The following is a 13,789-nucleotide window of genomic DNA, read 5'->3' as shown; positions in this document are numbered from 1 at the left end:
AACAAACATGGGCATGGGGAGGGAAGATGAGGAGGGAGATGAGGAGGGAGATGAGGAGGGAGATGAGGGCCGGTCCCCTACCAGCTGTCCTTCTGCACGCGCCTTGTTCAGCATGGCCTCCTTCTTGCGCTGCCAGAACTCCTGCACCTGCTTGGTCCTCTCCGAGGTGACCTGACCCCGTTGTCTGGAGAAGGGGTGAGGAGGGACTTTAACACAATGCGCCTACACGTCACAGCAGTATGACCCGCCCACCGGCACAGTGACCCACCCACTAACCTGCTGGCACTGGCGTGCCTGGTCGCCAGGTCCAGCCTCCCCAGCTCCCCGTTTACTATGTTGTGATGCAGAAGACGGACAGGGCCGTTGGCCAATACTGGCCCAGCAACTGCTGCCACGCCCCTTTCAGACATGAAGGAACAATGTCCGATTTCATTCAAATTAGCTGTAGTTAGTGTGGCACATTGGACTAAAACAACAGGACGTAATACACAGAAGCACAAGACAGGGACAAGTGGCTCACCTGAGTGCACTGTCCCCGCTTTCCTTGGCAACCTCACTGGCCAGAGGTTTGGACACCAGGTCCAGAGCTGCGTAGTTTTGGTCAAGATGAGCTCTGTTTCCACGGGGACCTGCTATCCTACCACCGCCCCCGGAAAACTGAGGAGAGGAAGCACGGTGGCGGAGACAGGTTTATTTTTAACTCAATTTTTTACATGAAAAGGCGGGAATGGAAAGCAGATGGGATGTGTGTGTGTGTCCCATCAGAACATCATTAACATTTCAAACAACACCTTCGCTTTCAGTCGGAGCTGCCTGCGTTCGCCAAAACCGTGTCAATCTCACTGCAGTGTCACACCGTAACCATAGCGTTTCCATGGAGATTCCATGAAGGCAACCTGCACTCAGCATGAGACCTTTTTGAAGTTTCATTTTTAAAACTGCGTATCCAAAGGTACAACAGGTCATATGGATCATGATGTAGTAATTTTAAAATGACGCTACTAGTCTGTAATTAAGTGAACCCAACCAGAAAATAATCCACACTATTAGCAAACGTTTGTAGGGAAGTCCAGAGAGGACATGCATTATCATTATTTTTTTCCTTCCCATTATCTTGAGATCTTATTGAATCATGACTTATTTCCCCGCTTGATCTCGCAACGGGTTTAGTACAGTAAAGCAGGCAATCCGGCAGTCATCCAAGTCATCACATTACAAAAAACAAAAAAATAAATTTGTGATCGAAATAACAGGAAGAACGTATATTTGGACATCCATACATGCTGAAATACTGCAGTTGTTTTTCCACACTAAGTAGCTCATAAGACAAACAGCTGCAATGTCTATACAGCACAGTATTCCTAAAATTAGTAATGGGTGAGCTGTTATTCCAGCATGCATGAAGGCCAGGCTGGTAGCAGGAAACCTCCAAAGTAAGAACTATTTTTAGACTACAGGAGATTAATTACTTTGAGAAGGTCGAGTTGGAAACAGAAATAACATGATTAATTAACAGGAAGCATTTTCAAAACGTGTTCTATGCAGGAGTAAGCAGGTCCCAACACTTGGAGCTTTCTAATAAGCAGCGGATAGTAATGACCTCACACTATAAGGAGGACTGGAGCCTAAGCACAGAGACTCAGAACCTGAAGGTTGTGGGTACCAATCTTAAGAAGGGCGAGTGTCCTTACTCCTTCAGTAAAAAAACTATTTTGTTGGATATAAACGAGGATGATAAAGGCCGGCGATCATGGAAGAGATGAAAACGCCGTCATGGGCATCTGCTTGGAGGCAAAGACAAACAGCAGCTCACCTTCCTCTCTGGGCTGGCACCACTGGAGCCAAGGGCGTGACACCAGCCTCGTTCCCGGGCCTGGTTGATCCGGTTCAGCTTGGACAGGAGATGTACAAGAGGGTCACACAGTGAAGGAGCACAAATCAATGAGGCATAATGACCAATGACTGCGGGAGCAGAAAGATAAATAGCAGCACAGAATTAAAGGCTAACACCCAGCGGGGGATAGATCTCAACTCACCTTTTCTCTCTCATATCTTTTCAATTGTCCCGACTTCAGCATTAACATCTGGAGACAGAAAAAAAACTGGATTATCGTATTATTCCAATGTTCCCACACAAGAAAATGGGCAGACAATTCAAAGAAGAAAAATATGTCTGGTAATACATCAAATTTTACTAGCTAGTTGTTCACTGAATCTAATTCAATACAGCTCTGTAGCATGCATCCTGAAATAATCCAAGACAAAATTCTGTCAGTTACTTTGCTTATTGACAAATCCCACCTTTTTTTTTTTTTGGAAAAACCACTAATTTTAAAATGACGCTACTAGTCTGTAATTAAGTGAACCCAACCAGAAAATAATCCACACTATTAGCAAACGTTTGTAGGGAAGTCCAGAGAGGACATGCATTATCATTATTTTTTTCCTTCCCATTATCTTGAGATCTTATTGAATCATGACTTATTTCCCCGCTTGATCTCGCAACGGGTTTAGTTAGTTGGTTATACATCATGGACCAACACATTAAATTTCATGGACTGTCACAAACAGAAACAGTAGCATGTCCATCAGTGCTAGACAGTTATCATATTAGTGTTTGTCACTTGACAAAAAGAGGAGAACTAAAGGTTTTAATTTATTTTCCAAAAAAAGGGAAAATTACAATGAGATAATGCTAAGCTATTAAAGAATTGTAACTTTTGATCCATAATCGAGGGAACAAAATTAAAAGTAATGAAGAAACAAAACATTTTCAGTAAGATTGATAATTCACCTTTATGATAGTGTTAAAATAGCTAGTTTATTTGACAGCATCGCCCTGCATGCTGATGCTGTAGCACGTACTGTAAAGCAGGCAATCCGGCAGTCATCCAAGTCATCACATTACAAAAAACAAAAAAATAAATTTGTGATCGAAATAACAGGAAGAACGTATATTTGGACATCCATACATTTAAGCTATTCCGTAAACCCATTTACAGTGAGGTGATATTAACCTGGTTAATCTGTAAGACCTTTACCAGTGAAGCGATATAAACCTGGTTAATCTGTAAAACCTTTTAGAGTAAGGGGCTCCTAAACAGCTTCACAATTCAGAGATATTCACACATGTAATACCTAAACCCACCAGCAGGAGATAATAACCTGTAAACCTAACACCTAGGGAGTGATAATCAGCGATGGATTCCACTTTGACCCAGGTGTGCTGACCTGCTCTCTCTGCTTCCTGTCCTTCTCCATCAGGTCCATCTGCCTCTTGCGCACCCCCTCCTGCAGGGGGAGCACATATCATGCAACTGTCACCACGTTGGCCAAGACAGATGACAAGAATGCCTGGGTTGTTTCTTGGTGGGTGTGGTCTCCCAGACTACACACTACATGAGTTGGGGGGGGGGGGGGGGCAGTATTAGGGGCAGTTTGTGGTCAGGAAGTTAACGAGGGGGTGGGGGGCCCTCACAGCTGTACCTCCAGCTTTCGCCTCTCTTCCTCCACACGACTGGCTTTCCTCTGGGGGCTCGGCAGGGGGGCCTAGGTAAGATATGAAACTCTGGGTCAGAGGGTAGTGGAAATAGAATGGGGGTGGTGGAGGTAGGGCCAGGCTGTGAGGGGGTGGCCCTGCTATACAACTGAGGGACGTGGGGCAGGGTGGAGGACACCCTGAGGTGACTGATGTATGGGTCACATGCACAGATAGGAGCCCTGAATGGCTGAGTGCTCCATGTCTCTATAACAGTACCCTCTACATGTTATCTGTTCCATGTTGCTGCTTGGAAACAGAAGTTCTGCAGAAGTTATCCATTGGGAATATCAAGCTTTTGGCTTTTGTCCCTGGTGCCAAACAGTTCATTTTCACTCCAGGGCGACTGTTACAGGTTACAGGTTCCAGTCACCTCCAGAAGTGAATGCAGACAGACCAAGGAGCTGGATTTATAATAAGGGTCTTGGCACTAGAGCTGGGCTATATCTAAAAAAATTATGATATTAAAACTTTTAAATATTAGGATAAAAAATTAGAAAAGAAACACACGACTTGTCCAACCCCTGCCACCAACCAAAAACGCATGCTCAGTCAATAGTCACTTTAGATCATTTTACAAGAATGGTGAACACATTATTGTCACAAATGCTTGTGAAATGCTGACATCTCATTCTAAATCCATGGGCATCAAAATGGAGTTAGTCTCCCCTTTGAAGCTGTAACAGCTGCCACTATTCTGGGAAGGATTTCCACAAGATTTTGGAGTCAGTGGGAATTTTTGCCCATTCATTCAGAAAAGTATTTGTGAGGTCAGGCATTGATGTTGCAATCTGTGAGGTCTGGCTTGCAATCTCCGTTTAAGTTTAAGTTCAGTGAGATTGAGGTCAGGGCTCTGTACAGACCAGTCAAGTTCTTCCACACCAAACTCACTAGTCTGATCCTCCGATTAGCTGTAAACCACCTAGTCTGACAGATTGCACAGGTGGTGAGACAGCTGAGGGTAGGGAAGGCCTCAAGGACCTGTGGTATTCAGGGTGAACTTCTACAGGCTGGAGGTAAGGCTGTCCTTCTGGCATTGCAGGCTATCTTTGCTTCCATTTGGGAGATGGGCATCATCTCAACTGACTGGAAAATGGGACTTGTTGAAAATGTCTGAAAAGGGAAGGTGATCACCTGGATTGCAGCAACTACAGGGGGATAACACTGCTCTCAGTGCTGGGGAAGGTCCTTGCTAGGGTCATCCTCAGCAGGATCCGTGATCACTTGCTTGCCTACCAGCATCTGGAGCAGTATCTGGTTTTGCGCCCAAGAGGTCTAGCATGGAGTGCATCCTGGTATCCTGGTACTGAGGGTTCCCATCGAGTGCAAATGCAAATAAGTGGCAGAGTATCTTTGCAGCCTTTGTCAATATTTGTAAAGCATTCGACATCCTGAGATTTTGCAAGACCTCCCTGTACTTGCCTTTACAATGGTATTGTAAGGTACTGGGCAGAGTGGAGGCAGAACCTCTGTGTTCCTCCCAGAACCTCTGCGTTCTTTAAAGTCTTGGTGCTCCCTATCTTGCTGTACGGCTGCTACTCAGTGGCCTGAGATGAAGACTGGACTCCTTTGGTATTGTCTCTCTTTGGAGAATCCTTGGGTACTGCTGATTTGACTTTGTGTCGAACGAGTGGTTGCTTAAGGAGTCCTGAATGAGGCACATTACCTGCATTGTGAGGCAGCGTCAGTTACAGCACAGTGGCCAGGTGATCCGGCTCGTAGGATCCTCATTGCTGAGGACCCAAGTGGTTGGACCAGGCCAACGGGATACCCACACTACACCTGGCTGCGGCAGTTAGATGGCCAATTCCAGAGGTTGGGACTGGACTTATGTCGGCTTGGGGGGGCGTGGGGGAAATATCACTATCAGGGATACGAAGGTATTTCGTCATGTGGTGGGTGCAGCAACGCGCTGTACCAATGCATGCTTCCCAACCTGACCTGACCTGTCCCAATACTTTTGTCCTTGCTTTGTGTGTAGCCTAAGCCTCACAGTAAACTTTCCTTAACCACTATGTAAATGTCATTCTACTGTATACCTGATGTAATAAAAGGTTCATCTGTTTAAAAATGCGTGGCAAAAAAAGATATTCTCCTTAACCACTGTGGCACCTAGGGACATACAGGAGAGATGAGTGAAGTTAGGGTCTTTTTCATAAATCATTATTTGGAGTCCACACTGACCGGCTTGTGCTTGACAGCCGGTTTGCGGTCGATGCACTTCCTGCCAGCGTCGGAGGGCTTCCGGCCAGTTAAAGGCACTCCATACTTGGCGGCTGGTTTGGTGATCTTATGAGCTGGGGCGACAATAGATGGGCTTGGAGGTGGACGTTTGGCTGGGGGGCAGCCAGTGAAGGAAGACAAGAGTGGGAGAGAGAGAGATTCCATTGATTTGCATTAAACATCTGTGTGACACTTCAGTTTATGGTGTTCCCTGAAGATGCAGACCTTAAGTTTAAGGAAATGTAGTACAAAGATCTCTCACTCCTGTTTCACAAACCTTTCACTAAAGAGTTTGTAAATGCTCAATTATAACTAATTTCTCAGTATGCATACTAACCCAATGCTTTATATTTATATACAAGTCTTTTATAGGCTATTTTGTACATACCAAGATATCAGCAACATAAATACATTTCTAAATTGGTTTGTTAATGACTAACTATATACGTGTGTGTGTGTGTGTGTATATATGTATATATATATACACACACACACACACACACACACACACACACACACTATTTTATTATATTAAATATTTATACATACTATACATATTTTTATATATATAAAAAGTCAACTTATTTGTAACAATTTATTAATAGATAAGGAGTAGACATTAAACTAAAGTGTTACCAGCATCAGAGGTGGATTAGAAACTAAGCCTTAGAAGGTGCCTGTTTGACAGAGTATGAAGTACATGTGTCTGTCAGTGTGGGTGTCGTTCCGAAATGGAAGTAAAATCAAACATTTAAAAATAAATATAATCGGAACTATGAGGACACTGGTCTGTCGGCCTCAGCGTGCGGCGGAGCCTGTACCCAGCGCTCAGCCCGCTCACCTGGCACAGGTGCTACGGCAGCCTTAGGCTGCTTAAGGCAGGTATGGCTGAATTCCTGAGCGAGGAGCTGGAAGGCAAAGCAGAGGGGGGAGGGTTATCCTCACGTCGGCCAGCGCCATGCTCCGGGCAGGCCAGGAACCCGGCAGCAGTGGTACCTGCGGGGGGAGGAACTTGTGGATCCTCTGGGACAGGAAAGGCTTCTCCAGGATGGCGGTGACGGAGGGCCGCTCCCGGGGGCTGCGCCTGAACAGCTGGGCCACCAGGCCGCGCAGCTCGTGCGAGTAGCTCACCGACACGGGTGGGTATGAGCCCCGGATGATCTTCAGCACCAAATTCTTCATGTTTCCAGCTTCAAACTGTAGGGGTGTGTGTGTGTGTGTGGGGGGGGGGGGGGGGACACACGACACACCCATATGTAACTGGAGACTCACATACAGCGATGGAGAACCACTCCAGACCACCCATCACCCTCATACACATTGGGACCCACACTGTTCTGGGATCAGCACTTAAAAATCCCTTCACACTCTCCATAATCCAGCATTTTTGTCCTCTGTAGAGGATATTATATTTTTGTTCATATCTGTCATACTATAAATGCCACTGTTGTGCTGTTGTTCCTTAAAGAGGACAGTCAGGGCTTTAAGGCATCATCATTTAACACACACACACACACACACACACACACACACAAAACAAACAGAGCGTACAAAGGGCATACTTACAGCATGCTTTAGCGTGCACATCTCATAAAGCACACAGCCCAGAGCCCAGATGTCACTGGGAGAGACAAAAAGCAGGCAGTAAGCACTAAGCAGAGGTAGGGTGGGGCATCTCCTCTCCCACTCCAGGGCCTGCATCAGACACACATTTCATCTAGAACCCAGGTGGCACAAAGACCCAAATAAAGGCAGGAACACAGGAGAGTCAGACTTAAAGGTCTGGGGATCGAACACGGAGCCATTTCAACAAAAATATTCAGCCATACATACAGGATAGGAGTAATAACACAGATGGTTATTTAGCAGTATGACTGAGTTTGGAAGCTACTTCACAGAAGCTGATGGCATTCAAGCAATAGGTGGTCATGTGGTTCCAGCAACTGAATCATTGTCATGGTAACCTGTAATCCACATATCTTCTAACTTACAGGGGCCACAAGGGTAAGACCCTAGATTGGATGCCAGTCCACCGCCAGGCACAGACATGCTCACACTCACACACATACAATCACACGCTAGGGCCAATTTAGTGATACCAATTAGAGGAAATGAGAGGAAACTCGAGCTGCTGGTAGTAACTGATATGGAGAAAACAAGCATCCACTGAGCTACTGTTCCACCTGTAACTCGTAATTCCTTATTAAAGTATTTAGCTGGACGAATAGATATAGTTCTGAACATAAACGAATAAAGGGGGAAGAAACGAATGGGATGCAATTCAATTATACAGGAAAGAGGAAACAATCGATACAGGCTTTCTGCCTCATAATAGGGATTACATCATCACATTACCGCACTATGTTCCATCATCACCGCAAAGGGGCTCACAGGAGGGCTAGCTGTATATTACTGAGACTGTTACAATGCCTGTGTGCATTTTCATAACAAACTTAAAACCAAACACACAGCTATTCTTTTTAGAGGAGTTTTTGTTAATGTTTCAAATTAATATTTGAACCTACAGAAAATGACAAGAAAATCCACACCATAAACTTTACATTTCAAAATGATTTAGGGAAGCCCAACTGGCCTGAAATACACAATAACAATTGCAGTGATTTCTTAAAAATCGATGACGATATCATCAGTTATGCTGCTGTTGCATCAACAGCTTTTTGCACCCCCCCAGGACACAACCCCCCTGTGGAAAGCTCCAGCCTTACCTCTTGTTATTGTAGGGCTTGTTCTCACAGATCTCAGGGGACAGGTAGTATGGTGTTCCTATGCATGTCCTCGCCAACTCCACTGTGCTGGAGAGGAAAATTTGTACACACACACATACATTTGCATCCCTGTCTTTGTGGGGACCATCCATTCATTTCTATGGACAAAACCCTAATCCCAGCAATGACAACCTTATCCCCTACCCAGCCCTAACCTTAATCAAAAGTAATCAAACAAAACACAAGACTTTTGGCATTTTATTTGTCTTTCACAATTGAGTTATCCTTGTGGAGACTGAAAAAATGTCCCCAACAAGGTAAAACGTTACAGGTTTTTATCACTCAGTTCACTCAGTTTCAAAGCCCCATCAGTTACAAACAGCAGTGATATCCTTCAGGTTTTTAACATAAACAAAAAGGACAAACATCTGAAGGTTTACAGTATATGTGCTCTGGCTAAATATCAACACCGTGTTAATCAATGAGCAGATGTCAGAATCATTGTCCGTATTTGTTAAGGAAGCTATGGATTTTGTACGAAAGACCTACCTGTTGAGAACTCGGGCAATCCCAAAATCCCCAAGCTGCACAGTTCCATCTTTCGCCAGAAATATGTTCTGAGCCAAAATGATTACAGTGTGAATGAACACCATGCAAACCTGCACATATCACACATAATTTCCCAGTGCATTGAAGTGCTTCGCCTTACCTGAGATTTTATGTCCCTGTGTAAGATTTTTCGGTCATGAACATGCTTCAGGGCCAGGCAGATCTGCACAAACCAATCCAGGATCTGACACCCAGGAGAGAGAGGCTGTGTTTACTGCTTAATCCCAACGAGACTAACATATTTTACAAAAGGAGGCCTTGCCAGGTGGCAAGTTACTGGAATTAACATGCAAACATTTTAAAGTGTAACTTCTAAAGCACAACTCTTGCAGACATATGGATCCATGGAACGGCATAACAGGCACCATGAGCTTAAACACGATTAACGTTTTATGAAATAAATGATTCAAAAAGACCATACCTCAGTAAGGATAACAGATTAACAATTTATCAACTGGAACGACTCCTAATGTACAGACCCCAGTAAGGATGCTACAAAGGATTAATCTTTTATTAGGCAAAATGATCCTTAATACATGTACCTCACAAACGATGTTACAAGCTTTTGTTTTCTTTATTTTATTTATGTATATCTATGTATTTTTTCAGAAAATGGATGGATAGATGGATTTTCTACATGATTCTATTTTTATTTATTTAGGAACGACTGAATTTGCAAGGCAATAACTTAACTTATACAATGACTGTAAAAAACATTAAACTCTCATACCCTCTTACTCCACAGGCGCCCTGTGAGACTCACTGAAATCTCTACCCTGATGTGAATTATAACCCTTCGTTCCGTCGTCTTTGCTGTGCTTTGATACAGCCCCGAGGCTCTACACTTCGCACACAGCTTATGATACAGCAAGGTAGTATCTTCCAGATCGGGGTGTAAGGCGGTGTTTCCAAACCCGGTCCTCAGGGACTGACAGTTGGTCCGTGTTTTTGCTCCCTTCCAGCTCCTGGTAGGGTCCCCAAGAAGCGGATTAGGAAACACTGGTCTAAGGGCCTCACCTGGGTCTCCGGGAAGAGCGCACCCTTCTGAGCGTTGATCCTCTTGAAGAGGTCTCCACCCTCGCAGTAGTCCATTACGATGTACAGGCAGCCACCCTCTGCAGCAACGCAGTCTGTCTTACTACTGCGCAGTCTATGCCCTATGTATCTTAAAATGTTATTACACCACCTATGTTTTCACCTCTGGCACACGCATTTTATCACTGATAAAAATAACTATAGAAAATACTGTTACCAGACATCTTTATTTTAGCCTACGCACCATTACAACACCGTGTACAGCTGTATGATGGACACATACACTGCCAGAAGAAGAGAGTACCAATTTGAACCTTTCCTTGTAAGGGTTTGCCAATTGTACCCCAGCTGTAGGTAAATGTAACTTTTAGTTTAATAAAAGGAACATCCCCAAGGTACAAACAACATTAATGTGCCCCCAATGGTACAAGGATGTTCCTCATAGATAATTTCTGTACCTTAAAAGGTACATTTACCTACAGCTATAGGGTACAACTGGCAGATCCTTGAGGGTGCAGTCCCAGGGATATGCAAATGTACAAATTGGTACTCTTTTTTTCTGACAGGGTAGTGATTTTAGCTATGCGACTAACCATATTTAATTCTAATAATTTTTTATATAGCACCTTTCACAACACAGTCACTAAAGGTACAAGACAAGAGTGTGTATCAATCAATTATGGGATCATTTACACAAAACAGTGCGTGAAACAGGGAAAAGGGGAGAGGGAAAAAAAGAATGCCAGAAGACAGTAGAGTAGAGTAGAGAAAGCAGCAAGCATTATATGGTTCAACAACGAAATCATTAGCTCAGTAGCTGTCTGAACCCCATGGTGCTACAAACCTTCAAAGGACTCTCTGTACTTGACGATGTTGGGATGGCTCATGTTGGCGAGGACGGCCACCTCTTTACGAGATTCATGCCTCTCCTTATTAGACATCTGCCATCAGTAAAGGGGAGAGCAAGACTGCCACTGAAACAGCCACCGTAATTTACTGCACATAAAGCTTTTAACGCACAACACAGTTTCCGCATGCACTGAAGCTTCAAATACACATTCACTGAATTCCCATACAAGTTTAACCGTAACTAAAAATGCTTCAAAACTAGTACTGTCACCATTATAAAGTGCCTGACCGCTTAGAAGGTCTCCGATTGGCTTACCCTGGAGATGCCAATCTCCTTGATGACGTACTGCTTTCCATCATCCTTGGACTTGACCAGGATGGCCTTTCCAAAGGAGCCCTCCCCAATCTTGGTCACGCGCTCATATTTATCCATGGCTCAGAAACACACGTCTCTGCATGCTGGAGCTGAGGAAAGAAAGAGGGAGCCATCGTTAATGGTGCCGCCATGGTTGATGATCACCTAACTGGGTTTAGAAGAGGAAGCAGAACTCAAAGATACAGTAAGTAAGCATCAGTAAATACATGATATTTACAAACTGCACTTGATTATTGTTTTTTCTTCCTTGATTTAAAGTGAAGACAAAGGTGGCATAAGGGTTTAGGAAAAATTGATGTTATTTGTATTTGTATCTTCACCCCATGATTCTTCAGTATCGATACTTTTGATATTCCATCATCAAAAAGGTATTGCTCCCTTGAGCACCATGTAACTAATATTCACAGCCACTTGTTATGACCTTAAAGGATTTCTCTGTACCCTCGGAAACAGCATGGGACCCAATGCCAGGTGGAAGGGCTGGTAAACCAATATTAAAAACATTAAATGGAGGACTGGGCCTGCACAGCATGAGGGTGAGCAAGCAGCCTGCTTTTCCAACTACTATGACAGCTTCCAGCGCCGGCAAGATGCCAGACATAGGGAGGATTAAAAAAAGGAAAAACAGACATAAGCAAAGAACCTGACAGTGAATTATCACTGCAGGCAGCAGAAACATGCCCAGCCACCAATCCATCGACCAGCTCTCTCCACCAAGATCCACAAGGACTAAGATACTCTGCTACAGACTGTTAGCATAATATATCATTCTTGTGGATCAAGGACACTCATTTACCAGTCACAACCTGCAGTTTTATGCCTGGCTCAAATTTCCTAACAAAAGCAGGCTGCTTGTTGGGCTGGATCCTATCTTTACTGCTTCACTGCATGCCCTCCATTACACAATGTCAAGACAAACGGTTCAAACTACTATAACTCAAATCAGGAGCCTTGGCATGATATATTGGGAGTTTGTTGCACTGGATATGGGTAAGAACACTGCACTAGTGTGAAGGGGTGGTTGCAAACAAATATGACAACTGATCTGAATTTAATTCCTGTGTGATAAGCACAATACTCAAACAATACTATTCTGGTACAAGTTTGTCTTACAGGAAGGCCTACATGAAGGTGGCAAGCAGCAGAGTGGTAAACAGATGGTGATACACAGCATTTCCTGCAAAGCTTACCGTCATCGATTCCATTAAACACTGTACATCACCCCGCCACTTTCACACCTGGCATCCCATGCTGCTGGTCGCTATGGTTACCTGGCACCCTCATCGTAGGGCAGGACCGGCCGGGCACAGTCTTTTGTAACCGGGCATAACATAAAATCAGATTCAGATCAATTATGGGCAAATCGACCGCACCACAGCCATAAGAAAATTACTGACCCGGGACGAAAAGGCGCGATTAGACCTCGACCGCAGTGAAAACATCGAGGTCTCATTCATACCGTCCCACAAAGGCCGGAGAACCGGGGCAACCATAAAACACACCCAGCCTCCAACCGTGCCACTAACGGGGAACTCCATATACAAGATTTATAATTTACGACGTGCAAATAATGACATTAACACTTCAACGCTACACTGTTTCGGCTGCGCGCCTTGGTGTTGCCATGCTATGTCATTTTACACTTTTCCAGCCCCCTAACTACTTATCGCGTTACATAACTCGTAGGGAGACGTGTCTATGTTTGTACTCAAAGCCATACCCTAGCTAGCCGGTCTTCGCAAGCTGTGGAAGATGCTCCCTAAGGCCTGTGTGAACACGATTTCAGCGTTGTCCAATTTCAGCTTCCCACGGAACTGACAGCGGTTGTATAGGGCGTATCATTGTGTATTGCCCCAGAAACACATAAGGCGAAACGGCTAATAAAAAAGAGACAGTGTGAGTTTTACTCACCATTAAATTGACTGATCCGCCGCAGCAACGAATCGCTTCGTGTCTCGCGAGCGCTCTCTCACTACCTCAGTAAAAGTCCCGCCCCCACAGTTATGGTGGCCGATCAGAGCTTAGTGATTATCCTGCTAACGATATGATTGGTTTAAGGAGCTGTCAATTTTGAAAGCTAGGTTGTGAGTTATGTGTACTTGCTGCAGCAGCTGTTTGCCCTAGCAACCGTCATCCACATGCACAATACGATGCATGGGACAGCCCTCTTTAGTGTGGAAAGCGAGATTGAAGATGGTTAAATGACTTACAGATTTCAACTTAAGTTTAAATAGATTATTGTGTTTTAAAATATAAGCTATTTATGAAATCTGGGTTACACTGAATAACAAGTTAAATAGTACAGAACAGGGCTCTCTAACTCCAGTCCTGGAGAACTCCAGCCCTGCACATTTTGGGTTTCCCCTCAATTAACACACCTGATTCTACTTTTCCGCTTATTACCAACCATTTCTTGAGCTGAATCAGAACCAA

General features: G+C 44.3%; 1 protein-coding gene across 10 annotated transcripts in view; it reads right to left on the bottom strand.

Annotated features, from left to right (window-relative positions):
- nek1 (NIMA-related kinase 1) overlaps positions 1–13,349 on the bottom strand; it is a 29,084-nt gene extending 15,735 nt beyond the window's left edge. For 6 of the 10 annotated variants that reach the window (XR_002839724.2, XR_002839723.2, XM_023823755.2 and 3 more), the window contains exons 1-18: positions 13,268–13,349; positions 11,297–11,445; positions 10,976–11,072; positions 10,114–10,211; positions 9,197–9,280; positions 9,037–9,104; positions 8,488–8,574; positions 7,328–7,382; positions 6,758–6,958; positions 6,603–6,669; positions 5,723–5,874; positions 3,487–3,549; positions 3,232–3,291; positions 2,037–2,084; positions 1,814–1,891; positions 521–657; positions 277–399; positions 82–184 (exon numbers count right to left, since the gene is read on the bottom strand). Coding sequence is in view for 8 of the 10 variants with exons in the window: in XM_023823755.2 (XP_023679523.1) it covers positions 82–184; positions 277–399; positions 521–657; positions 1,814–1,891; positions 2,037–2,084; positions 3,232–3,291; positions 3,487–3,549; positions 5,723–5,874; positions 6,603–6,669; positions 6,758–6,958; positions 7,328–7,382; positions 8,488–8,574; positions 9,037–9,104; positions 9,197–9,280; positions 10,114–10,211; positions 10,976–11,072; positions 11,297–11,413 (1,638 nt within the window). In the remaining 2 variants the exon portion in view is untranslated. The other 4 variants (XM_023823758.2, XM_023823757.2, XM_023823756.2 and 1 more) reach the window with 4 other exon arrangements.
- Between the last annotated feature and the right edge of the window lie 440 nt (positions 13,350–13,789).

Source organism: Paramormyrops kingsleyae, chromosome 1 (genome assembly GCF_048594095.1).
Source record: "Paramormyrops kingsleyae isolate MSU_618 chromosome 1, PKINGS_0.4, whole genome shotgun sequence".
NCBI classification, from domain to species: domain Eukaryota; kingdom Metazoa; phylum Chordata; class Actinopteri; order Osteoglossiformes; family Mormyridae; genus Paramormyrops; species Paramormyrops kingsleyae.
This window is presented reverse-complemented; position numbering and strand designations above follow the sequence as displayed.